The sequence below is a fragment of the Poecilia latipinna genome, unplaced genomic scaffold, assembly GCF_001443285.1.
Source record: "Poecilia latipinna isolate Pla-1442-1.1 unplaced genomic scaffold, P_latipinna-1.0 Scaffold128, whole genome shotgun sequence".
NCBI lineage: Eukaryota > Metazoa > Chordata > Actinopteri > Cyprinodontiformes > Poeciliidae > Poecilia > Poecilia latipinna.
Window position 1 is genome coordinate 183,537 of NW_015112744.1, and position 26,323 is coordinate 209,859.

General features: G+C 40.7%; 1 protein-coding gene across 1 annotated transcript in view; it reads right to left on the reverse strand.

Annotated features, from left to right (window-relative positions):
• Window positions 1–7,347: 7,347 nt before the first annotated feature.
• Window positions 7,348–26,323, reverse strand: part of thrab (thyroid hormone receptor alpha b) — a 135,178-nt gene continuing 116,202 nt past the window's right edge. The window contains exons 5-11 of the mRNA XM_015028544.1: window positions 21,658–21,719; window positions 18,476–18,576; window positions 17,727–17,874; window positions 16,862–17,067; window positions 11,331–11,477; window positions 8,774–9,032; window positions 7,348–7,845 (exon numbers count right to left, since the gene is read on the reverse strand). Coding sequence (XP_014884030.1) covers window positions 7,595–7,845; window positions 8,774–9,032; window positions 11,331–11,477; window positions 16,862–17,067; window positions 17,727–17,874; window positions 18,476–18,576; window positions 21,658–21,719 — 1,174 coding nt within the window. The 3' untranslated portion in view covers window positions 7,348–7,594. The remainder of the gene's footprint in view (window positions 7,846–8,773; window positions 9,033–11,330; window positions 11,478–16,861; window positions 17,068–17,726; window positions 17,875–18,475; window positions 18,577–21,657; window positions 21,720–26,323) is intronic.

Sequence of the window (26,323 nt, forward strand, 5' to 3'; positions counted from 1 at the left end):
TCTCTCAGTTTCACCACAGCAAACCACTTTATGTGCTTTTTTTGTTGTAAAGAGGGGGAAAAAAGGGGGGGGGGGGGAGGAATATTCTCCCAGAAGCACACATACAAAAACCAACAGAATTTCAAAAAATATTAGTGTAACTGGGGCCGGTATAAGCTGATGTTGCAACATTTCTGAGCTAGCTTACGGAACCCAAAGATGCTTTGGACAAACGTTCAGATCCATTTTACACTTCGACAACAATGCGAGTGCTTAGCAGCTGGGTTAGCTGAAACACATGCTAGACAAAGAGTCTTAGCATGTATCTCGTCTTTCCTTTCCTGCAGCTAACTGAGCTGCTGTCACCACTCGCATCATCAGTTTTAAAGGACAATATCTGAGCACGCATACACAAAAACCCACAGCCACACGTGTAGCGCTTCATGTCGTCATGAGACTACAGAGGGTACAGGCTTTCATCTCTTTGCAAACAAGACGAGGCACAGGGGGTTATGATTAATGTCAAGGGGCACTTTTGATTATGGACCTGCATGCACATGTGAGAGCGTGCACACGTAAAAAAGTTGTAACAAGCATTACACATGTCTTCGCTTCTTTTGTCGTCTTCACTTACATGACAATGGGATGGAGCGGTAAAGTTGACTTTTTACAATGAATCTTGAGTGTTTTTGTATGGTTTTTTTGTATTTACATCATTGATCATGTTCCCCCCCCCCACCCCTGACAAAAGTAAAAAGTAAACAAAAACTAAATCCAAACCGAAAACATACAAAAGTATTGCACCTTGCAAACGGGCAATATATCCTCTCAGTTTTTTTTTCTTCTTCCCCCTAATGTCTGTGTCACACCACTATCCTCTCTGCTGGTGAGTGGAAGCTGGGTTGTGGGTGCCAGGTTAAGGTCCAGCGCCCTCCCCACCTCCCTTTCAGCTACATTCAGTTCCATAAAACAATCAGCCATTACAGAAGCAAACATCCCTCAGTCTCTGGGCCGTTCACATTTTTTTTTTTTTACATCATGATCTACAACACAGTCAGAGAAGTGCTGAGTGATTTTAGCAAAGCATGTCCTTGGGTTCATCTGAGATCCAAATCAATAAGAGGGCCCCAAACCTTGAGGAAAAACCAACAGACGCATCTCAATAATGTAGAATATCATAGAAAAGTTCATTCTTTTCAGTAATTCTGTTTTACAAAGTAAAACTCATTTTATAGATGTATTGCATACAGTGACAGTTTGTTGATTCTTGCTTACAAATGAATGAAAACCCCAAATTATGTTTCTTAGAAAAATATAATACCACTAAAACAGGATGTTATTTTATGGCCAGCACAATTTTTCTTTGGAAGACTCCAGACTTGACAATTGACCAGCAGAAAGTGACGGATGTCGTCTGCAAGAGCAACATAAAGCTATGGCTAAAAAAAACTGGATGCTAAGAGTGTTTCCACCAAGCTTAATAATAGAAAGTTCAGTGGAGGGACAAAGTTTGAATATAATTTAGAGAACTTTGGAGAAGATAATCTTGTTTCCTAGCTCTTATGTCAACAGTAAGGGGCCACAACCACCCGCAAATAGATAAAATCCTGAAATACTTAAAAGCCCTTGTTAAGAAATTCCTGAAACTGACCATTTTACACCAAACACCAAATATACCTTAATATGCAATAATACGCACAGTGGAAACTGTCTTAGCGCCACCACAGGAGTCAATATCTAAAGTTCAACTTGTCTCTGTACTCCAGGGAATAGCCAAATGACGCCAAGAAAAATAAATACTACTCCTGGATTTGCAAATACCAACCAATAGTGTCAAGTAGCCTTGCTCCTAAGCTGCTTTTTCAGTTAAAAATTAATTTAAAAAAAGGTGGAAAAAAGGCAAATAGGCAGGTTTTCTGCAAATAATTTGGAGTTGCGTTCCACAAAAAAATCTGAATTGGTGAATATGCCAATAATGAGTCAAATCTTTTTGTATTTCATGCAAAAAGAGCCCTGACCAAGTATAATAATAATAGTATAGTAAGCTGCTTCAGCCTCAGCCCATGACTTTCATTCTCCTTGTAAAGCCTGTCAATGGCTAAACTGTCAGCTGTCCAGTCAGTAGTCTTCCTCATGATTCTGTAGACCATAACATATTGGTACAATTTATTTTTTTTTTCCAGAAAAACTGTTTTTTTTTCCCAACTTCGAGCCATATTCATAAACATTAACTCAGAAATAAATATTTGGAATTTATCATTGTGTGCAAGAAGTCCTACATGTGATTTTCTCCTTTGAATTGAATTACTGAAATCAATTAACTTTGCAATAATAATCTAATTTATTGAGTTGAACTTGTACACACAGGCCCGACACGTAACTCTCTGTTCCTTTTTAGTCTATATGCATCTCTGCATTTTTACATGTGCCTGCAAAACACGACGCCTCCCAAGTTCATATGAGTTTTGTGTTGCGTGAGGTATGACAGGCTTGTGTTTCAGTTTTTTTTTTTTCTGTTTTCAGTTTAAGGTTGCATTATTTTCTGTTGTATTCCATTACAAAAAGAGAAATATATATACGTATAAAAAAAAAAGCAACTCCTGTTTTGTTGGTTCTGAGTTCCTCCTCTAAAAGAGGACAGACAACTGGAGAGACACGAGACAAAACGCATCAGTTGGCTTCTCAACACAAAAGACAGATGTGGGCAAAAGAAGTGAAATTTCTCCAATGTTACACTGCACACATGGTCAAAAAGTGACTACAGCCATTTTCTTTTTCCTCTCTCTTTTACACAGAGCAGTTAAAGCATCAAAATACAAAGAAATATACGAAAACAAGGAAAAAGAAAATCTCCAATATTCTGTTTAGGAGTCTTTTTTTTTTTTAAAGTCCTCTCTTTTTTTAATTTTGCTTTATGGATTCGTATCATTTCAGATTTTATTTTGTCCCATAAGGAAAAGCAGCATTTAACCCCCTCAGTTACACACAAAAACCCAGTCAGCTCAACAAAAGGACATCAGATTTCTTACACTCCTCTTTCAGTTGTTTAACAAAGAGGTGATCCAAACCTCGATCTCTGGAATGTGGGATATTCTTTTCCGACCCCCACAGTATTAAAATTTTCGACTGGAATTGAGAGGAGGAGGTGGTGGGGACGGGGGGTCTCATTTGGGGTCCTCAGCTGGTGTGGGAGAAGAGGTTGGGGCACCTAACTTGGGGGGGAAGGGGGGGAGGGACATTGCATATCCAACATTTCCCCCATCCACAATTCCCACTTTAATCCAAGTTAATAATGGCATTTTGTTTTCTTTTGGTTCCTTGCGTCTTCAAATCTCTCGATTTCGCCTCTACTGCTTTGCTGTTCACATTCAATCGGTGGCGCCTCTCTGAAAGGCGTTTATGGCCAGCCTTGTCTCACAAGGTGGAGAGGCCTGGATCCTGTTTGGTGTCAGCGATTCTTGGCCAAACCCGTGGGGGAACAGCAAGGTTAAGAAGAGGAGGAAAAACAATTTGGAGGGCCCCAGATCTGAAATGTAATGATGATGATTACGAGAAGACGATAAGTGCTACACAGCCCTCCAAACCCTCCCATGCAGGGGTCTCTCACAACTCCCCCATCCCTGTTTTTCTCTGGGTTGTCGGCGTGACGCCGGCAACAGGAAAGGTTTCGGCCTGAGGCCACTGTGGCTGTCAGCCTCTGTTATACAGAGTGGTCAAGGATTCCCATTTGGGGTGAGTTGGGCCAACAAATGTGTACAGATAAAACTCTGAAGAGGAAAGGGTGAAAGTGAGGACCGCTCCAGTAGTGCAAAAACTCCCACTAGCCAGGCTGGATGGGGATGTAATGACGGCTTGAGCTCAGCTCCAGGGAAGGCCATGAGGATGGCAGAGCAGGAGAAGTGATGAATCCCAGAAGCTGTTGATGTGCTTAAAGGAGCAACATTCCAGGTCCTCTTTAACTTTCCGTTGCGGACGCTTATCCATCTGGTAGAGGTGTGAGTTATCCATTATGTACAGGACTGCTGCTTGACATTTAAATAGAACCGACTCTTTTATAGGAGGGGAACCCAGATTTGGCATGGACCCAGAATTGAAGGAACAGAGTGGGCTTTTTTAACAGATGGTGTATTCTTTAATAGTCATTCAGCTGCCTCATGTTTGATGTCTGCCACGGATGTTTTACACATTACTAATATAGTGACAAGAACTGGGATACACAAGACATTTGATTACAATCATGACAAAAAGAAACTCCGCCTTTGTTGCCATGGGATTTAAAAGTAAGTCTAGTAGAAATCAATTCACCAAGTGTGACCCAGAAGCCTCTTCAAAATGGGCGTTCTGACAGTTAGCTGGTCGGGAGTCAAACATTAGTGGGCTAGCACAATGTCAAGGTAGAAAGCCATCAGCAAAGAGTTCATGGAAGGAACTGATGGTGCCGCCAATGTCGGGGTGGCTATAAGGCCATTTCTGAACATTCTACACTGAGTTTATGATTTAAACTTGGAAGCTGCCCAAAGTTTAAAAAAAAAAAAAAAAAAAAAAAAAAAACTAATTCCGCCCCAAAATAAAAACATGCAATATTCGTAAGAACTGTGAAAACCCAACGAGCACGTTAAATGTTACGTTTTGTAGCGATATCAAATCACAGTGGCGTGACTTTGGGTTCCTGGTCGGCAATGAGTCGTAAGACTTCAGGAACAAAGTCCTTCACCAACTGACAAGCACAGTGGTGGAAGGGGGATGATTTGGCCTTGATTTGCTGTCTCAGTAAAAAGGCAGCTTGATCATATATTCCTCTATAAAACAATGTATTATTAGAGTGAAATTAGAATTCTTATGTCCGACGGCTGAAGCATGGCTGAAATTTGGACTCAATGGGACAGGGACACCAAACTCAACAGGGAATATTTTGCTGTAATGAAAAATGGAGGCTAATCTACAGTGACTAGAGAAACGAATAAAACCTACAGTAGATCATTCAATGTAGTTTTTTTTTTTCCTATCACTGTACTAATCAAAGGTGGAAATCAACACTGGTCACTGGACAAATGTCAAAATGTTACATTTAATAAAATTCAACCTGTTAAAATCTTGCAACATACACTTAAATTAAATTATACAATTTTTAGCATTTTTAGATTTAAAGATTTTAAATATCATCTCTATATTTTACATTTACACTTTAATTACCAATAGAAACAAAGCGGTTAAGTACACAGTTACGAAAGGTTTAGCTTTAAAAGCAGCAAATTTATGTGGGAAGGGGAAATAAAACTCTGCATAGGCACAAAATAGGAGTACAAATAGGAGAAAGTGACCTGGGACTACGCTTATAAAAAAAAAAAAAAAAAAAAAAAAACCTCTTTGTTTTGTTTACATTAAAGATCAATGTAGCAGAAAAGCACGCTTAGGACTATGAAGTATTTAAAGCCTCTAAAATGTCTGAGGGTCTAGCACAAATTTTGAAATTAAAACGACAGTGACCTTGTTGGAAACTTTCTTTTCCCCATGATTGTAAATCTAATGTGGTGACCATCAATCACAAGACATCCCGTTTTGTTCTATATCCAGTGGCAGAAATCATTGGTGAGCTGTGGAAAGCCGCTCGTTTGCAGACGCCCGGTCTCTGCGCGCTAATTCAGCGGGCGTGGCCATCGTGGGCGCTTGCTCGCTGTGCCCCGTCTGCTCCCCTTGCTTGTTCTCTGAGGTGGTCTAAGCTGGGGGGGTGGGGGGGTGCCCACCGTTCATTTGTTGCTCCTGTAAGTCAGTTTCTGTTTCCACAGAAGGGGGTGAAAGGATGACGCTTGGTCCCAAATAACAGAACAACGAGATGATCCGAATGTAATGGGTACCACTCCCTCTCCGCCCCCCGCAGGGTGGGGAAGGGTGGTCGGCCCTCCTGTCTTTTTGTACGGTTTCTCATTAGAACCAAGTGAGAGAGTTAAATGTGTGTCTGTGTGTGTTCTTTGAGTGTTTTTGTGCCGCTTTGCAAAACAACAACAACAAAAAAAGAAAAGTCTGAACTTTTGTGTTAGTCCACATATGAAACCAGTTGAACGGTGTATGTCTGGCTGTGGGCAGCTGCCCTATGTCCACAGAGGTGAGGTAGTGCCTGACACCGTGGGGCAGCATGGCCGCCCCATCCTCGGGGTGTGTCCTTATTTGAGGTAAATGGTAGCCTTCTTGGCCTTTTCGCCTGCTCTCGGTGACTCCCATAGATTTCTTTTTTTTTCTTTTCTTTTCGGTTTTTTTCTTTTTTTTTTTCTAAAAAAGGCAAGTGTGTATGGAAGCCTGGAGGGGCCACACTGAGCTGAGTCCATGAGGAGAGGACTCTGTAGAAACCCTACGGATGAGGGCTTTAAATCGACACTGTCGTGCAGTGTGTACAGTAAAATGAGGCATTTATGTTACTCTGAGGTGAAGTTGTGTGTTTTCATATAAATGTGTGTGTCAAATGAAGACGGAGGCAGACGGGGTGCAGAAGATTTACTTCTGACCCCAGTCCGGGTATTACGTCGCATTTCCTCTCCCTGCCTCCGCTCCTCCTTATTTTCTGCTTCTCAAAGGGAATCTCTCCCTCCTCCCGTCGCGTTTTTCCTTTCCTTCTTTCAGAGTCGTAACTCCTCGGAGACAGAAGCGCTTCATTGTCATTCATACGACAGTATGAGAGCTGCGCAGGCAGCGACGAGGACCGCTTGCACATATGTATGTATGTATGTATGTATGTATGTGTGTGTATGAGTCACAGGAGCCGGTCCAATGACAAAAAAAAAAAAAGAGAAAAAAAAGTAGATTTGGTCTGCCCCCTTTTTAAAGGCTGACAGAACATTTTCATCGAACTGGACTAGCCTTTTTTTTAATATAAATATAGCACCTGTTTCAGTGGGATCTTAGAGGAGGAGCAGCTCCAAAACAAAACAACAAAACAGCAGTAACGGCTCAGATTGAGTTGATTTACCTGGCAGCCGAGTCCGGTTGCTTTTGCTTCCATTGGCGCCATTGCACACCAAAGAAATGTGGAAAAAGATAAAAAAATAAAAAAAATAGCTCGCAGTGTTTGCCGATTGCTCACATGCCTGTGAGAAATGACGCCGTGTTTTCTGAACTACCGTTTTAACACTTATTCAGAAATAATACTGAAAGATCCTGACCAGCTCTGATGCTGCTTCAAAACGTGAGCGCTGAGAAGCTTAAAAAAAAAAAAAAAGGAAACAAGGAGGGGAACCTGATCCCCACAAACAATGCTGCCCTGAAGAACTGAGGTGAAACAAGCTGTGGCTCTGTGTGTGAGTGTTTTTATGTGTTTGTGGATGTGTCTTGGCAAATGGCAACAACTCTTTCTGGACAAAACAGCTTGCTCAGACAGAAGGGCCCCCACACGGATGTTTAAACAGAAGGTGTAAGAAAGAGAAGGGAGGAGGTTCTTGTTCCATTCTCCCGTTGCTGGTGTGTGTTTTCTTTCCGGTTATATCCAGTTTCTTTGTAACCACAAACTGTGAATTTGATGTCGGAGAAACGCAAATTCCTGCCGATGAGACTCTCCACGCGTCTCTGTGGCTTAGCCCGTCTCCCGTTTCCTGCTTTCCGTTACACACGCTGGCGTCTGCACGTGTCACACTTCCTGTTCCTCGAAGACCTCGAGGAAAAGCGGCGGGAACAGTTCGTTGGGACACTCCACCTTCATGTGAAGGAAACGGCTGGCGTGGCACGCGCCGATCATCCGCAGGTCCGTCACCTTCATCAGGAGTTTGGGCCAGAAGTGGGGAATGTTGTGCTTGCGGTAGTTGATGTAGTGCTCGAATGCCAGCAGGTACGTCTCCTGGCACTTCTCTATCTTGTCCACAGACGTCAGGCCTGAGCGATCTGTCAAGAAAGGAGGCAAAGGAACATTTAGCAAACTCTGAACTTGGCAGCGTTTTCTTGACTTGTTCTGATGATGTGTGGCTACACCAATAAATCATTGAGAAAGCCAGGAGCAGGTGCACAAATGTTTTACTCAATAATGCTACACCAAAACAACAACAACAACAAAAATGTTCATTGATAATATAGCAGAACTGACAGTCCTGTTGGTAGTTAATGGATGGCTTTCTTCATGCATGAGAAAAAATGGAGGTGTAGGAGCAATTCAGAGAAGCTACGGGGACGGACTTTTGGTTGGCCTCAAGAAAGCTCTGGAAGTGACACAGAAATGTCTTGTTTGGCATAGGGTTTGAGCTGCTGACCCACACAAAGGACCTTGTTGGGTAACGAAAGAATAACTTTGAGGATCTCCTTAATCCAGTCCCCATGTCCTTAGTAGAGGAAGCAAATTTTCCAAGTTCAAAATGTACTTCCGCTACATGACTCGGTTAGTACCGGGTAGCTCCTCATCAGCACGTTGCCTGGAGTGCAGAGAATTCATCCTGAGATGGTGAAGACTCTGGGCATTATTGGCCTGGTTGACAAATCTCTTTTTTGTTACATGTACGACTGGGACAATAGCTCTGGAGTGACAGATTGGGACGGTGCACCCAATCTTTAAGAAAAGGGACCAGAAAGTGTGTGAGGAAGGTTTAGACGAGGCATTTCTTTAAAGGACAGCTTCCGGTTTTTAAACACCTAGTTCTAAGCACTATGTGCAGTACTTAATGGGCTTAAACATTTCACCTCCCAGGGAGAAGTACGATGGAAATTTTTATTTAAATAACATTAAGTAAGACCTCATTTACTACATGTTTCATTCGATGGCACGTAAAGCCATTGACATGAAATTATAAACTGAAAGATGCCTTTTTTCCTTTAAGCATACCTGAGCTCATGAGAAGCACGGCCTGCAGAAGCGCCACTTCCGTGTCGTCCAGGTTGAACTGCGCCAGGCTTTTGCCCAAATCAAAGATGGCGTCAGACACCACACCCAGCCCTCCGTTCTTCAGCTGCTCGCGCTTCACGGCTATCTCCCCGCTCAGCGTCAGCGTCTCGCTTTCGGGGTCATAACGGATTGCCGCTCGCAACGACATGATCTCCATGCAGCAGCCCTTCAACAAGATGATCTGGTCTTCACAAGGCAGCTGGTGATCATTAAAATAAATAAATAAATAAATAAATCTATCATTCAATGCAAACAGCAATGTGAAGATATATTGTGCATCCATTTACATTTATGTTGTTGGAAAAAAGTTCATTACAATGAACAAGTTTCCTCACTTGACCGTTGTCAACAACAGCCACTAAGTGTGTCCATGATATCCATGTTGACAAGAATGCTACTGCCAACACAAGAACAAATGTTTTCATGTTATGCTAGCCCTTAAATCACTGCACTGGTTTTCTGTTTCTTTTTGATAGTCTATATGGTTTATAGTCTATGGGCCAGAATAAATGTTAGTCAGTAACTCTAACCCTTAATGTCCCCAGTATCAGAAGTAAACAAAGGGTGGCAGCATTTATTTTCTATGATTTCCAGCTCTGTGACAAACTCCATGAAAACATGCTCCTCAGCTCCATTCCTGGGTTTGTGCATTTTCCAGGCAGCATCAGAGCGCCGCATCCATTCACTTATGGTGTTCTTATATGGACGACGACATTTATAGCAACAGTGTTATTTCTACGTGTATATTTTAGGGGCAAACGGAAAAGATTGTTCCGATCAGTTGTGTTCTCAGGTGGGCACGGCCTAATCGGCTCAGTTTCTGTGTTACACACGACAAAATAAAATACAATAAAATAATTCCCAGCATCAACCAAAGTTTATCAGATAACGTGAGAGACAAATGGATACTAGTAAAAGAAGTGGTTCAAGAACAGAAGAAAAACAATGGATGAATACCGAGCATGTATTTGTTTCCGCGAATAAACAGATTATTTCAAAACCACCCTGATTTACATGGATGCAAGCCCCTCTCAGCTGAATCTCATCTCGTTACGTGTGCAGAATGCGTTCACCGAATTAATCCCACCTCGGTGCGAACTCTACTCTCCTTGTGTCGCTCCTGGCAGCCGAGCCGATTAATTGACATTTGTTGCCTTGATCTGTCTTGTAAATTTGTAATCATGGCTTGTAACTGAAGCTCAAACCAAACACTTACAATGCATTTATGGCTGTGTCAATTTAAAGGAGCAGCAATTAATTAGTGTTTTTTTTTAGTGAGTAAATGACTGTGGGCTTTGTTTCTGTGCATTTCCTATCAGGGCTTCAGACAGGCAGCGTGAAGAAGCCTCTCGGCTCAAATAGGTTTTTCCCCGTAGTCCAATGTTATCAGATTAAACAGCCTAATTTATAGTGACTTTTATTATTTTGAGATGAAACGAGGCAGATTCTGGCATTGCTATCTGCTTAGCTTTAATTTTCATCTCAGTAAACACAATGCGTTTTTTTTTTTTTTTGTCCTTATTGATTTCAGTGGTATCATCTATCAAGAAAGAAACCATTAAACACACAATTATACTGGGGAAAAAAAGCAGTTTCAACATCATTGCCTTCGATTTTTGTTTCTAAATGTTGCACGGGATTACGGTTGCAACTTCTCCACATCTGTAGCTAATTATGCCACAAATTCCCACTCACAGGCCTAAATCCATCTGGCCCACCAGACAATAACTCTTCAATCAGTGCTCAATAATGTAATGCCTTGTCACTACTTTATTAGATGTTTACTAATTAATGTAACAGAAAACCGACTATCATATGTAAGAAAGTTTGTTCCCTGAGGTGTCTACCTGTAGGTCAGTGCTGGAGGAAATATTGACTAATACAAGTGTCTGTTCGCTTCACAAATACAAAGCGACAAGAAAAAAAACAAAACCCTTTTTGAAAGAAAGTCATGAAGTCTGTCAGATCCGAAACATACAACCAGAGGCACAGTAGAACACTTCAGGTTGAAGTAGACGCGTCCAGATCAAGTCCAGATCTATATCAAACTGAGAATCTTGGGAAATATCTTAAAAATCGACATCGACAGATTTAAAACGATGAAAATGTGCAAAGGTAGTACTGCATGTAGTACAGTACATGCAGGTCCATGCACCTGCATGAACCAAAAGACATGCAGGTGCAATAGCAGCAAAAGTTGATACTTGAATAAATTTCCGAGAACCACAAATCCTTTCTTTTACTTCTGAAGTTATGGAGATCTATAATAGAAAATCCCAAGGTGAAACAAAATGTAAAGCAGTTTAAATGTTTAAGAGGTATGAATAAATTTGCAATGAAATGTATTGGCCTTTCCTTCAGACAGATTAAATGATCTGCTTGACAAATCACACTTATCATCCTCACATCTCTGAGCGCTCACAAACACACGCGGCCTGACAGAGGCCATCTACGCACGAACTGGTCGTCGGTTGCCAAATAATCAGCCTTCCCTCACCTCAGAGAACATGGGCAGTTTTTTGGCAAAGTCGACTACTCGTGTGATGGCAGGGGTGATGATCTTGGTGAATTCGCTGAAGGCTTCCAGGTCCACCTTGTCTCCGTCGGACGTCGGGGCAACCGGAGATTGGCCAATCTTCTCTGGCTGCATTGGGGGAAAAAAAAGGCAGCGATTAGCGCAGGGTGTTAAACAATCCTGAAGAGATATCTGTAAAACCCGGAGAGGACATTCTTAAAGATCTCGATTTTCAAGAGTGTCTGTCAAAACTTACCTTTCAAAACCCTCATCAGGATCCTGCAAGAGCCTTGTGCTGCTTTAGTTTGCCTTAGTGGTGCACAGTTAAGGGGAATAATTTTTGTACTTTTTTTTTTTACTACTAATTGGTTTGACTAATTCCTTTGCCTTGAGCTCTTGTGACAATGAAACACATTTCTCGTCAAGGTTAAGGCTGATGTCTCACAAAGCCCCCATCCATTGCTCACCTCAAAACTTTTCCAGTTTTGTTTTTTTTATTTATTTGACAATCACATTTATCATTTATCATTCACCTTCTTCTTCTTCTTCTTTGTAATTGTGCTCCACTTTATCTTGGTCTATCGCATAAGATCTTGATAAAATACACTTTTGTTTCAGGGTCTAATGTGACAAATGGGGAAAAGTCAAGGGTTTGCATTCAGAAATCTGCGTAAATTGAGGTGTGATAATGATACATATTGTGTCGCCTTCCCCTGAATAAAGCATGTGCCAAAAGCTATAGCAGTTAATTTAAGTTGGGCTCCGGCCATGAGCAGGATAAAACTAAAGCGTGAGAATAATCGTCGCAAACAGTAAAAGTCATCAATCATGGAACACCGAGATGGATGCTGCGAAAGAGCCAAAAACTAAGCATAGTGTTTCGAAGGTGGAGTTCAGGGACAATTTTTTTACATCACTGTTGAGAAAATAGCTGTCAAGGGAGAGTCAGGAGAATCAGCTGCAGGTTATACATACTGAGAGCATAACACTCCTTCCGCAGTCTTTCAGTCATATTTTACGTTGCTTAATGGATTTTTGTCTGTGCAGAGTTCATCCTTAACCCCAGTGTGATTAGAAAAGCATAGAGAACTTAAAAAATGGTAGCAATAAGCAAAAAAAGAAGTCTTCACAGTAAGCTCTGCAGATTACCTAGATTAATGCAGGGAAAAAAACTTTTTGGAACTGATGGGGATTAATCACGGTGCTTTTTCTACTTCCAAATCAGTCCGATTTCTAAAATAACCAAGGAGCCTCGATAGAACTAATAGAAAATGTCTGTTTTAGGATTTATGGGGATTCCAAGCTTACTTCTTTGTCTCTTCTTGGGTCTTGCTTTCAATTAAAAAAAAAAGTGTACTGCTCCAAGGTTTCCACCCATTAATTGTGTAAAAACTCCACACTTTCCCAGACTCAACTTTTCAGATTTCATTTTAAAGTACACTACTCTATCAGTACACCATCAATTTATGACTATGGAAGGACAGAAGGAAGGACATGTGGATGGAATGGAATGAATGAAAAAGGGAAGAACACCGGGAGAGGAAGACAGTAAGGAAAGAATGAAGGTGCAAAGAGAGGACACAGTGCAGGAAGACGAGGAGGAGAGAAGAAAGAATGCACAAAAGGAGGAAAGAAAAGATATAGGGAAGTAAATAGAGGATGGAAAGAAGAAGGAATGTAAAGACGGAAAGACAGGAAGAACAAAAGGAATGATGGAAAAGAAAAACAAAAAGGCACAAAGATGGAAGGAAAGAACGAAAAAGACAGACAGACAGACAGACAGACAGACAGACAGAAAGGAAAGAAAGAAAGAAAGAAAGAAAGAAAGAAAGAAAAAGAAAAAAGATGGTATTTATGAAACAAGGAAGGTAAAAATAAGGGAGAAAAGAAGCAAAGAAGAAACAATGAGGAAAAAAGAATGAGAACAAAGATGAACAAAAATAATGATACGAGGAAGGAAATAAGAAAGAAAAGAAAGAAAACAAAACAAATGAAAGGAAGAAGAGAAAGTGTAATCAAAACCAAGAATAATGTGAACCTTTGAATGAAAAGATGTTTTTATCAGATTTACGGACTGAAAAATACCAAAGTGTCTCACGGTGACCTTCACACAGAGTTTCCTTTTGCTCAGCGAGTCAGAATGTAATCCTAGATTTATGGGCAGTTGGGAAGCACGATCCATTAGAGTTCAAAACAAACTACACTAGGAAGTTTAGGAGTAATTTATACCAGTGCTTACTTTCCGCCTAGTCTACCGAACTCCCTAGTTTTCCAACACAAAGCTGAAGCTCCAGCTCAATGTTATTCTAAAAAATGTTCCAACAGCACCAGTCTTAATTTGGATTCCTGTTGGGAGGACTTTCTGACCCCATGATTAGGTTTCAGAAAATTCACGGCATTTTTTTTAATGCATACATTGAGATTACTGAAGTTAAAAACACAAGATAATACATAATATTTATTTGTCCATCTTCAAGACCTCCTTGTTTATGTCCAAAGGACACAGACGGAGCAAAAAAAAAAAAAGGACTTCAAGTGAATTAAAGAAATCAATCAATCAGAGAAATAAAAATTAGCATCTTGCAAATGATACATGGATCTAAGTGTGAATAAAGTTCAACTGATTTACAGACAGAGAAGTGGGGAGGAACCTTATTATTGCAGTTTCAGCATTAAAGTGCTGAACTGTTGACCTATTATCAGATACATTAACTCTGGAAACTTTTTTCATAATGAGCTTATTGTATGTCTGTTTCATACCAACGGCAATTAAAACTGGTCACTCACAATGTGTCAAGTTCAAAGCCAATTTCAATAATAATTACAAGTTGCTTTGCCCCAATTCTGGCATCATGGATCAAGAATCAAACCAAAAAAACATTATGAATATACATAATTCCCAATGATATACAGATGTTTTTTTTTCTAAGATGAGATAAAAAGTTCAACAGTTAGAAGTTAAAAATTATAAACACAATGCACACAACATCTGACAGGATGATGAGATCTCCTCTGGGAACCTCCAGGTCTGTGGTATTTTTTACTTAGTCTACCCTGAAGTAAAAGCAGATGTTCAATGGGCCTTAAAGTGGATCTGTTTCTGTTTCTAATTGCAAAGACTGAAAACAGGGATTCAGACTCAGTATTTGGCAAATGTCCCTAAGAGCAACAGTTTAAAGTTTAGGACCTGTGAAAAACAGGAGATTTCTGTGTGCTGAAGGGTTGTGGAGAGGTTTTATGTTTTATTTGGCTCAGAGAACAGAACAGCAAACCGAGAAGGACGGCGTGTACAAGATGATCCAACACTTAAAGTGAAAAACTACTCCCACAGTTTTTGTTTCATAGAAGTTCATTCTGGATGCATCCAGCTGTTTGAAAGCGCTACTAGTAATCTTAGCTTTGACTTTTAAACAGATATCACACTGCTGAGTAAGACTATTAGTGTGGTTGGCATTGCTGGCATTACATAAAACAGCGGCTTCTCTGTTGCCGTTCAAGGGAGAGCACCTTAACTTTGAGATTTCCGAGAGGCTGATGGCATGTTCAATGTCAGCGTATTTCATGGCGGGGGCCTCACCAACACTGAAAAACAGTTAACTTTGAGCTTTTTTCACTCAGAAACAGCATCCGCACTGAAGGATGTGGGTTGTCAAGATGAGCTGGAGAGTTCCTGAATCGGCAGAAATACAGCAGACTCAGCCGATTGGTTGGATTCGATTCACTTACTTGAGTTAGTGGACTCACCGGAAACAACATCCCTTACGCCAAATGTGTGAGTCAACAGCAACACGTCAAAAGGGGGGTGTCATACCCACAGCAGATAAAGCAACCCACGACTCACTCCAGCAGCAGCAGCAGCAGCAGCAGCAGAAAAACGACAGTTATTTGTTTTTATTTTCTTTTTTTAGAAATAAGGAAGTGAAAAATCGGTAACACTTTATTTGAAGGGGGTTGAATAAGACTGTCATAACACTGTCATAAACATGACATAACACCTGTCATGAACATGAATAAGCCTTCATGAATATTTATGACTGTTGTCATAAAGCGTCATTTGGTAAATTATGACACTTTTAATACAAAGTTGACATTATTCAAAATGTCTTTGTTATGACAACTTGACATTAACTAGGAAATCATTACTGTTTAAATTTTACCTTTAATAACATAAAGTTGCCTAATTTTTAAAGTGCAATCAATAATACTTTTATAACAAATTTATATCAGTAATGATTTCTTGGTTAATGTCAAGTTGTCATAACAAAGACATTTTGAATAATGTCAACTTTGTACTAAAAGTGTCACAATTCACCGAATGACGCTTTATGACAACAGTCATAAATATTCATGAAGGCTTATTCATGTTCATGACAGGTGTTATGTCATGTTTATGACAGTGTCATGTCAGTCTTATTCAACCCCTTTCAATTAAAGTGTTACCGAAAAATCAAGCAAATTCCTTATCTATATACTTTATCTCATGGGGACAAGAAAAACATCATGCATTCATTCCCCAAGAAGTAAATTTAATTCAATTACTTTCGACTTTTAATTATTCCTCCTTTCTTCTAAGAGGGCGTTTTTCAAATCAGAACGCCATCACCACCTTAATGCACAGCAAATCGATATAATAAGCCGAGTTTACAGTCTCAGCAGAGACCCGCTGAAGCCCAGGCGTGATGTATTCACTGATGATAAACTCATCAAATGCTGGCACGTCGCCTGTCAAATACAAAAATCACATTTTTTTCCACGAGCGAATTTTAAATAAGGTGAACGAAAGAAATAAAAATGTTAAACTATTATATATATATATAAAGAGAACACAAATACAGATGGCGGAGTTTAAGAATAAAATTAACAGGTGTCATGACTCAATGTGGTTTAAGTTTTTATAAAAAAAAAAAATAATAGGCATAATAGGGTGTAAAATATAAACAAATAAGAGCTTTTCAAAAATGTTACATTGTGATGTACATTCCTAAACCGTGGCAACCAAATCAGTTTCCATCTTTATTACAGAGAACTGCGTCTATTTAAATGAATAAATGAATAACTTTCAGAATGTTACTGTATAGATTTGCTTCTGGTCTCTTGGCCTTATTAGACTGAAAAGCCTTCTAAAATATTATATATTTGTTGTACGTAAGAGAGCTCAACCTGCTCACGCTTTGACTGGTAACAAAAACAAGTTCATGCACACTCTTTTGTTCCTGCTCCTCTCAGGTTTGTCCTATAAGGCTTCACATCTCACACAAACTCAGGCTGTGACCTTGTGTTTTTGGCTCAGGATTATCTGAAGCATTCAGCTTTTATGCACCTTCAAACACTTTCAGAGCCAAACTCCTACCCCGCAGCAAGATCCGACCTTTAGAGGAGACTCTCTTGGATTAATATTTATTTTTTTTTTCTTTTTTTGCATTCGAGTGTCAGACCATGAAATGTTGTACATCTAAAAGAAAGTGGAGTTAAGTGGACAAAAAAGAATGAAAACCAGAGCAACGTGTTCTTACCAGGAATTTGCGGTTCTGTTTCCACTGTGCGCCCTGAGCGTTGGTATGCCGATGGGCCTCCGTCACCAGCCGGATCAGGTCCCACTCGGCCACAGTGGGCTCTGGACGGGTCTGCAGGGTCTTCACCATCTCCTCCTTTTTGCGTTTCTCCCTGTTCTCCTCAATAAGGCGCCGTTTGGCCACCCGCTTTGAGTCATCCAGGACCACTGGGTAGGAAAAGAGAAAAGCATTTAGGTTTAGTTTAAAGGTAGAGTTTTGTTTTTTTTTAACTAGAAAACACATTTCAACCACAATGACTTGTGAGTTAAAGTTCCCAATCCAAACTTTACTATCAATTGTCTGAATGTGTACCATCATCTACACTCTGCCAACAAACTCATGTTTCATGAGATTTTATTAAAGCCTTTGTATAATAGCTCAAGCTCAGCCTGAATGAATGGAAAGCATCCATTTTCATGCCATTGCACAAGCTTTCACTTGGACACATAAATATGCTTTCATCTAAGCTGTTCCATTGTAACTCTGGACATATAATTAGGGACAATGACCTTGTAGAAGGTCAACCTCCACCCCATTCCCAAGTCTTTCTCAGCACCCGACATGACATTTTCAGGATGGTGTAAAGTCTGCTTTACCTAATTGGGTTGTGGGCAACTGGAAACAGGAATTCGGGATTGTACTTAAGGGTAACAGATTAATAGGGGCCAAATACAAATGTGTGCCATTGTTTTCTAGTTTTTCTGTTTAAAGAAAAAGTGAAACTATTCAACTTTTGCTCTACTTTACCAGGATTAAAAATCCCAATAAAATACATTGAAGTTCATGCTTGTCGAGTGACAGAACGCGGAAAAGCCTTTGCACTCACAGTCCATGGCCATTCCCACCGAGATGCACTTCTTAAAGCGACACAGCTGGCACTGGTTCCGGGTGATCTTGTCAATAATGCAGCAGCCATCATATTCGCAGGAGTAGGTGGGGTGGAGGTTCTTTTGAATGGTCCTACGAAAGAAACCCTGCAGGCGCGATGAAAAGCACACACACACAGAGAGATAGATAGAGAGAGAGAGGGAGACTGATGAATGAATGAACGCTTCAGGCAGAGTGACAGTCGGTCGCGTACGGCGGAGGCCTGACGGGAGACAGAGCAGGCAGAAATTAAAGCGATGGAGGACAAGAAAAGGACAAGATGAGATGAAAACCTTAAATCCCACGTCCTACGACGGCTCAGTAAAGTCAGGATCAATCAGTCCTCCTGCTGGTCTTGTTTGTGAGAAACGTTAACACACAGTATGGTGTAAAAACCTTACATCAAGCCTTAGTTATTTTATCTTAGCTTCCGCAAAGGAATACATTTCCTATAATCTTGTATCTGATCCACAGATCCAAATAAGCTGATTTTCAGCCTGTCTGAGGGTTTTTTTTTCTTCTTTTTTATTACTTTTATTGAATTCTTCTTATTGTGAATCACATCCAAAACATAATCTCTCCTAAGCATGTAAAGATCACTTGTACTTTCACACTGAGAAAAGCCTTCGCCTGTAAAATAAGCAAAAAAAAAAAAAAAAAAGAAGCTACAGATAACCGACGGAGGCGAGCGTCTCTGCGGAAGCGTACCTTGCAGCCCTCGCAGGTAATACAGCGGTAGTGGTACCCTGTGGCCTTGTCGCCACACACCACGCATGGCTCATCCTTTTCGAGGTAGCTGGGGATGTACCCTGAAAGAAGAAGGAACACAAGCATAAACATCACTGCGGGAGGAGGGCTGTTTAAACCAGAAACGAGCACCGTGCGAGGAACCCCAACTTTAAATGCTCCCTCTCTACTCCTAATTTAACTTTCAGAAATCTAATTAAAAAACTTTCAAAAATATCTTCAATGGGTTTAATTGGATGTGAACTTTATGGAAGTAGTTACACACAAGTCATAGGTTGGGAACGGAACAGCTCGTTCTCCTCCTATGCCGCCTCCGAGACTGGGGGAGAACCGAGGAGTTTGCTCAGCTCAGAAACACAGGAAATAGCAGATTTCCAGACATTTCATGTGCCGTATACGTGGCCGAGCAGCTGGGAGGGGAGGAAACGGTCCAGCGCAAGTCGCAAATAAAGTCGGCGTGGGCACAAACGTACACAAACTGAGCGGCTTCAGCATGCGCTTTTAGCTCCGCGACTGCTCAGAAACGTTCAGCTCCTTCCGACGCATATCGCACTGCATCAGGACTGAGGCGGGCAGGCCTCTTTTATGGTATGATAACAACCCCAAACATGAAGGGAGAGAGAAGGGGAGGAGGGGGGGTAGCAGAGTGCTCCAGCAGACGGTTTGGCCCCTGCAGAGTCTCAGATTACATCCAGACAGAAGAATCGGAGAACCTGGATCCACTGATAAAAACCTGAGATTCGTGCAGCGTTTTATCTTTTTTTTTTTTTTGCATGTCTGTAATCTCCAAAAGTGCAGCGAGGAGAACGGGCGAGGTCACACGTGGTCAAAAAGTGACCCAATTCTTTGTCTGGCTTTAACTTATTCAAACAGATTATTAATTAAAGAACCTTTCCTTCTTTACTCTCCAGTGGATGCAGCAGCACTGCAGCTGTGTGCCTGTTTGTATTGAGGCGTGTTGAGAGCTGTGACTGGCAGTGTCAGTTGCGCCCTGCTTTTTGGCTTTGCTACAGATTCTACATGAGGAAGAGGATGAGGAGGAGGAGAAGGAGGGGCAGTGCAAGAAGAGGATGGTGGGAAAGCGAGGCAAGAGTGAGTGCCAAGGGGGCACAACAAGTCACATTTCAAGCCAAATCGATTTGAACAAATACCACCGAGTTCAAGCTGAAAAACCCCCACCGGGGATCGTAATAAGATTTTAGACAAAAACAAACAAAAAAAAAAAGAGCCCAGAACTGAAGAAGAAAATATAGAAGCTCAGAAAAGCATGAGGAAAAAAAATAAGGAGAACATCAAGACCGAGGCAAGCCTGTGAGAGAAATGTCAGTGCTGCTGCGCTGGCAGGGCCGAACAGTGGTAGACCGATCCCAAAGCTAGTCTGTGGCTGCTTTCGGAAGCCAAGCCCAAAATCAATACCGCTGCAGCTCTCTGGATGTGGCAGTGCCCCCCCCCCCACCCCCTTTTTTCTTTTTTGGAAGAGGAAACTCAAGAGACATCGACGAGGGTCGCTGCTGCAGCGGCAGAGCCCAGATAGATACTCGGCCTTCACGAGGTTCGCACCAGAACAGCTGCTTTCTTTGTTTGGATCGGAACGGAATGGATCGGGTGTCTGACGGAGTCCCGTGGTTCTTTCTCTGAGGTCCTGACACAACGGGAACCCGGGCAGGACGACATACGAGACTGTAAACACCGAGGACATTAGGGGATAATCCTGACTACACACACTAATCCCCTGCTGCTGTATGAACTATACAATAAAACTTTAATAGCATAATAAGCGATTACCCGTGCTTATGATGTTAAGAAAAAAAAATTAATGAGCTCCTAATTTGACAAAGCTTATTATCCTGTCCTGATGTTAGATCCTACACATACTTCAGGATACGCGGTGATGAAAAAGCAGGATTTCAATTAATATCCCAGGCTTTAAACATCTCACAAGAGCTCTGCTGAATCCATCATCTGAAGTGGTGGTAGTTACTGGACTGACTGTGAACTCTAAGGCGTAATATAAGACCGCGAAACGAGCGTGGCGTGACCCAAAGCGACGACAACTGTTCCTGTAGGTCAGAGACATTAATCATACTCTAGTGTCCATCTTTTTTGAGAAACTTGAGCAGAGTCTGATGGAGATAAGGTGCCGAGGATGGTGGGCAGCAACTTTGCTCGTATTTAAAGCACTGAACGCGTTTGGAGAGTGCACACGAGGATCGACACACGGAGTTAAGTCCGGGTAAACTTCCAGGAAGAAATCCTCACGGCCGCCAGGTTGCAACCCAAGCCTTTTAGGTTTCCACGATCGCAGCTCCTCAAGCTGAAAACTCACAAGTAGGGGTGGATAAAAATGTCGACTCGTCAATGCAATTGCAATTCATTTGTTTCTCCAATTCATTGTCAATTTGGGAAAACCTGTGAACTGCCAGTGTCGTTCGCACCCACCGTGCCGAGCAACACTTCCATGAGCTGCAAACGCGCTTGCTGCGCTTCCAACAAAAGATGAGCTGAAGCAAAGTGTTTTTTGTGTGTGTGTGTGTGTGTGTGTGCGTGTGTGTGTGTGTGTTTTCTTCTCAAAACCTTTACCGTAACACCAGTAAAGAAGACTCTTTTACAAGAGCAACCTGAAGAGAGAGAGGCTCAAATTGATGGTATTAATGGGCCATCCAGCAGCGAGGCAGGTGATTCAAAACATATGCCGGCTTGGAGGGAAAACAACAACATATCTGGTGCTTTATTCTCCTAAATAAAGCTGTTCCTCCCACCGTAATTCTTTCACTGCGTCTTTCTTCGCCCGTTTGCCTCTCTCCCTCGGTTCTGAGGATTTGGAGCCGTCACGCTCACAATAAACACTGACCAACGCAGAGGCAGGCCTATTGTCTATCAACGGCAGATGCCCAAAATATTTTTTCTCCATTACTGAAAGCAAAACGTTCACAAGGCAGCTTTGAAATAGCTACCACCAAACCTTTGTACAATTGCACAGCTGCCTAGATTCATTGTGAGGAGCTTTCCTATAGAAATGATAAAAAAAAAGAAAAAAAAAAAGTTACACTCATCACTTATTTGAACATCTATCTGCATCTGGACAGCTTATATTCTCTGGATTAAGGATCCGTGGACCGTAGAAGATTAAATCAGTCACTCACCAGTCATACTCTTCACCGAACATTGGCTGTTCTTCCTCTTCCTCTTAGGGCCATTGAGCCACCTGAGGGATGATAAAAGGGACAGAAAAGGAAATCAGACTTTGTCGAATTTTCTGTTTTACAATGAGACCACCGGGTTTGTTTCACAGCTGTTGTGTTAAGCAGTCACGGGAAAGTCACAAACACACAAGGTAGCGTGAGGTTGCCAGTTTCTGTACAACTTTATCCACCTATTGAGTTTCTCCCTCGCTCTAATGAGCCACCGCAGCAATTTCCTGAAGCTGAGGCGTGGTCTTTGATTAGGACATGGCAACATCTTGATAATTTACTTTTCTCAACATTCTATTTTTTAGATTCGCTGCTGGTGCGGTATCATTGTCCAGTCGAGCACCCAGTTTGGACCAAGCTCTAATTGTGTGACAGAAGGCCTCACTGAGGCCAGTATGATTTTTTTGACTGGACTAAAAAGCAGATAAAAATTGCTCTATAATGTAGCTGTCCATAACAGAGGCGGATGATCCAGAATGTATACGCAAAAAGCCAAAGAGACAATGTAAGCTCATCTGTGTGAACCGTCTGTGCGCCAGCCATCTGCGCTCTAAAAATCTAGAAAGAAACAAGAGTGTTTTCACAAAGCAATGGAGCACTCAAAGCCGATACTATTAGGAGGCCTTTTATGCAAGTAATTGGGTGTATTTTAACAGTAAAAGCCTCGCTTTTGACCGTGCTCTCAAGCTAAATTCAATAGCAGAAAAATTACTCTGCGGGAAATACACAAATAAGCCCCATAAAGCCCTCCAATTACATGGCTACACATGGGGGGGAAACCCCACACTGACAAAGCAGAGGAGTAGAACCACTCCACGGGCACATCAACACACAGCACATCAGACGCACAGCCGAAACCGCGTCAGCAAAGTTTGAAAGGCACGTTGGAGACAGTCTGCTCAGACGGGAGGTGAAGGGAGAACACGGTCCCAATTAAAGGCCGTGCGCGACACACAGTCAGGTTGTGCAGTCTGTTAATGTCGGAGGTGTTTGCAGTTCAAAGAGTGTGTGGGGTGGTCGGGCTCAACCTCAGAGAGAACAACGAGTACCAGCAGAAACTGCACTGCCTGACCACAGAGATTTCTGCAATAATTAATGTTTTATGCCCAGTTTGTTTATTGTTGTCGCACATAAGGACACCATGTGGAGCTCGGAAAGCCACCGAGGCAGCATATAGTAAGTGCTTAAATAAATAAGCTATAAAAACAGTTTTATTTGCCAAATTAAAATTGTAGGTGAAGGCAGCATTAGTTATTCAGTCTGTAATAAATGGAACAAATAAAAGCTACAGCCAAACGTGAAGTTGCTATTCGCTTAATGTATCTGCTTCGATTTCTCTGCAATATTTAATAGAAATAAAGTTTCAAACGAGTTGAATAACTAAAGTCATACTAAAATTAATGTCGCTATAGAAATGATGAAACATATTTAGTTTTTTATTTTACTAACTGAATTTATGCAATAACAATTCAATTTAATTAGTACATGTTAAGTGTTATTTAGATTACCATTAAAAAGATGCATTCAGATTCATTAATGGAGTTATTACATAAAAATATCAATTAAAATGAGATCAATTTACTGTTTGTCATAAATAATTTATGTAGTAAATATGAATTAATTGTCATATCCTATCCATTTATATTTGTCTATGTAGAACTACCACAATTTATTATATTAACTGTTTGTCTTTGAATTAATAACTTCAACAGCTTTTATCTAATCCAAAAACGTTCGACTTCCTCCGTTTCTTATTTAAGTATCGACGTTTCCTCAATTTTAGATAATCTGCTTCCTTCTGTTTAAGTGTATTTTGCATTTTCATTCAATAAACATATTATTAATTTTCAATAGCAAAAGCAGCTTCTAGTTTTACAAGTCCCCTCTTGTAATTTGCGACGGTGCAAAGACGGAGACATTTTTCTTCTAACGTTTACAAGGTTGACAACTTAAATTCATACCGACGCGATGCAGAATGAAAAAGTCGAAAACAGGACCTACATGTCTGGGCATGCTTGGTATTTAACCTCCCAGTGGGAAAACGAATTTAATTGCCCGTTTAAGTTACTATCATTGTGGCCTAATGCTGCCCTTTACATGTTAGACTTTAATTATAGCTTGGCCCTGCTTATGACTCCCTTTTCCCTTTTCAAAGTCTATAGGGTGGATTACAGCGGCATAAAATAAATCTCTTAAACACCCTATGGAGCCTGATTTATTTTTGATTGTTTTGTTTGGCAGCGTCTTAAAACTCTCTTGCGGCCCACTCGATTGAGATGATGGTCCCGTTTTGTTAGGATGTTGAAGAATGCGACGTTAGAAGCTTAAAAAGCAGAACGTAATTTGACAAACGTGATCCACTGAAGAACGTTCTCACATGTTTGAACTTTTCCACATTTTGAAATGTCGCAAGCAGAGACCTTGGGGTATTTCACTTGATTTGAATTTCATATACAGAGATTAAGTGTTGCTTGTTTACAAATTTGTAGAATTCGTAAACAAGGTGCAAAATTATTGACACCCCTGGAAAAGTCAGATCTTCAACTAGTGAAGAATTTTGTTTCTTTTAGGAAATGAGACAAGAATCTCTCAGAAGATAAAACCACAACATAAAAGGAAAATTGATTTTAAAAAATATATACATCTCCAAATAAAATATTAATAACTGCAAGTTAAAAATTACACCATTCCTAATAATTAGAGGAAAGCTATTTACTGAAGCTACAGTAATTGAACCCTTATTGAAACTGCTGAACAGATTTGTACACGTTTGCAGTATTTAGATCATTTCTTTGGCAAGACGTTGGAAGACCTCTTCGCCATCACCCCAATCTTAAGCTCGCTCAATTCATTTTCTATCAGATTCACAGCTCTGATGGGGATTTTTCAAAACCTGTTACTTCCAGTGAGACGAAACATGATGGAAAAACTAAAAGATTCATTTATTCCTAATCAAACAGATTATTCATTTGTAAAGACAACCTTTTCGCTAAATCAGTTTTGCTTATCCCAAGACTGAAATGGAGAGTGTCTGTGGATATCAATTTTCAGGTCTTGCCGCAGATTTTAATAAAATTCAGCATAAATTTGACTTGATCTAAAACGGGCCTTAACCCTCCTGACTGTTTCGAGCCTTTTGTGTAAAGTTTCTTTTGTTCTTTTGTTCCTGGGCTTGGGCAGTTTTTTTTTTCTTTTTTTTTTTTTGCTTGATCCACCTTCATATCGACACCAACGTTTTCAGATTTTAATTTTTAACTTTTTTTTTTTTTTTGTCATTTACTTCTGTTGGGTCTAGAAGATCTTGATCAACACACTGAAGTTTGCAGGTACGAGGTGACAAAACGGGAATCAGTTGTTTTGTACGTCTGTTTTTCACTTGACATCAGTGTTTCGTTTACATTGAGGGTGAACTTCTCAGTAATAGTTGTGACAGCACTGCAGCATCGAGATAACATTTGAATTTTTATTAAGTGAGGGTAAAAAAAAACAAACAACAAAAAAAAAAAACTGTATCCGTGTAGGTGCTTGGGGCGACAGCCCCTCAGTCAGTCAGTGGCGTGACAGCTCAGACCACCACTGTGACAGGGTGTTTATGCCATCAGAAACATCAACAAAGAGATGCTCTCTCTTTTTTTTTCAGTTTTCTGTCACTCCTACAACTGTGCATTTCTGAAGAAGTCATGGTGTGGAAAAAAAAAAGAGAGAGATGAAAATCAGAGTTGCCACATGCTGCGGTTTGGTTTCCCTCCTCTGAGTACCACACTGTTCTATTTGCAAGCACACATCTGTTACATCACTGCACAACAGCCGGAGAACTGGCGCAGTAATGATATGATTATAAAACGATAATACAAATCTCTGGCTCAGATAGAGCTCTTGCTGTAATCCTCTCTATTAAGTTCTGATTAAACCCAAAACAGAACCATTACTGTTAAAAAAAAAGTTTTGCCGATACAATATTATATATATATATATATATATATATATATATATATATATATTTTTTTTTTTTTTTTTTTTTTTTCTAAAAGGTTTTGTGACGTTATAAAAAGCCGGATGTTAGCAAACCGTCTCGCACGGCTGCCAAACATGTGCACACGTAAGTATCTCAGTTTGGAAATATAAACAACATGCATAATTGAATATTATGCACAGCATTATTTGCTGCAGAGCCATACCTCAGAGGGCTTTCTGATTCCAGCACTCTTAGACTCTCAGCAGCAAGCGCTATAAGCCCCACAAACACACTTAACACACCACCACTTACATAGCACACACTTGAGGACAATGACAGAAAAAGATTAATATGTCCTAAATTTGCATATAACAAACACAAACACACACACACACACACACACACACACACACACACACATATCTTGAAACAAAGAGAACAGAGTATGAAACCAAAAAAAACAAAAAAAAAAACAAAAAAAACTGCAAATTCTCAAACTCACAGCACTGCTGAGCAGATGACGCAGCGAGACTGTAAAATATGCATGGCAGAGGAGTGGCTCGCTAGCCGAAGCTACAGATGTGAGCTGGGGCGCTGCCTCCATGCATCTCTAACATGCAATGCTATGTTTAGTCTGGTGACCCACTCAAGTGCACTCTGCCT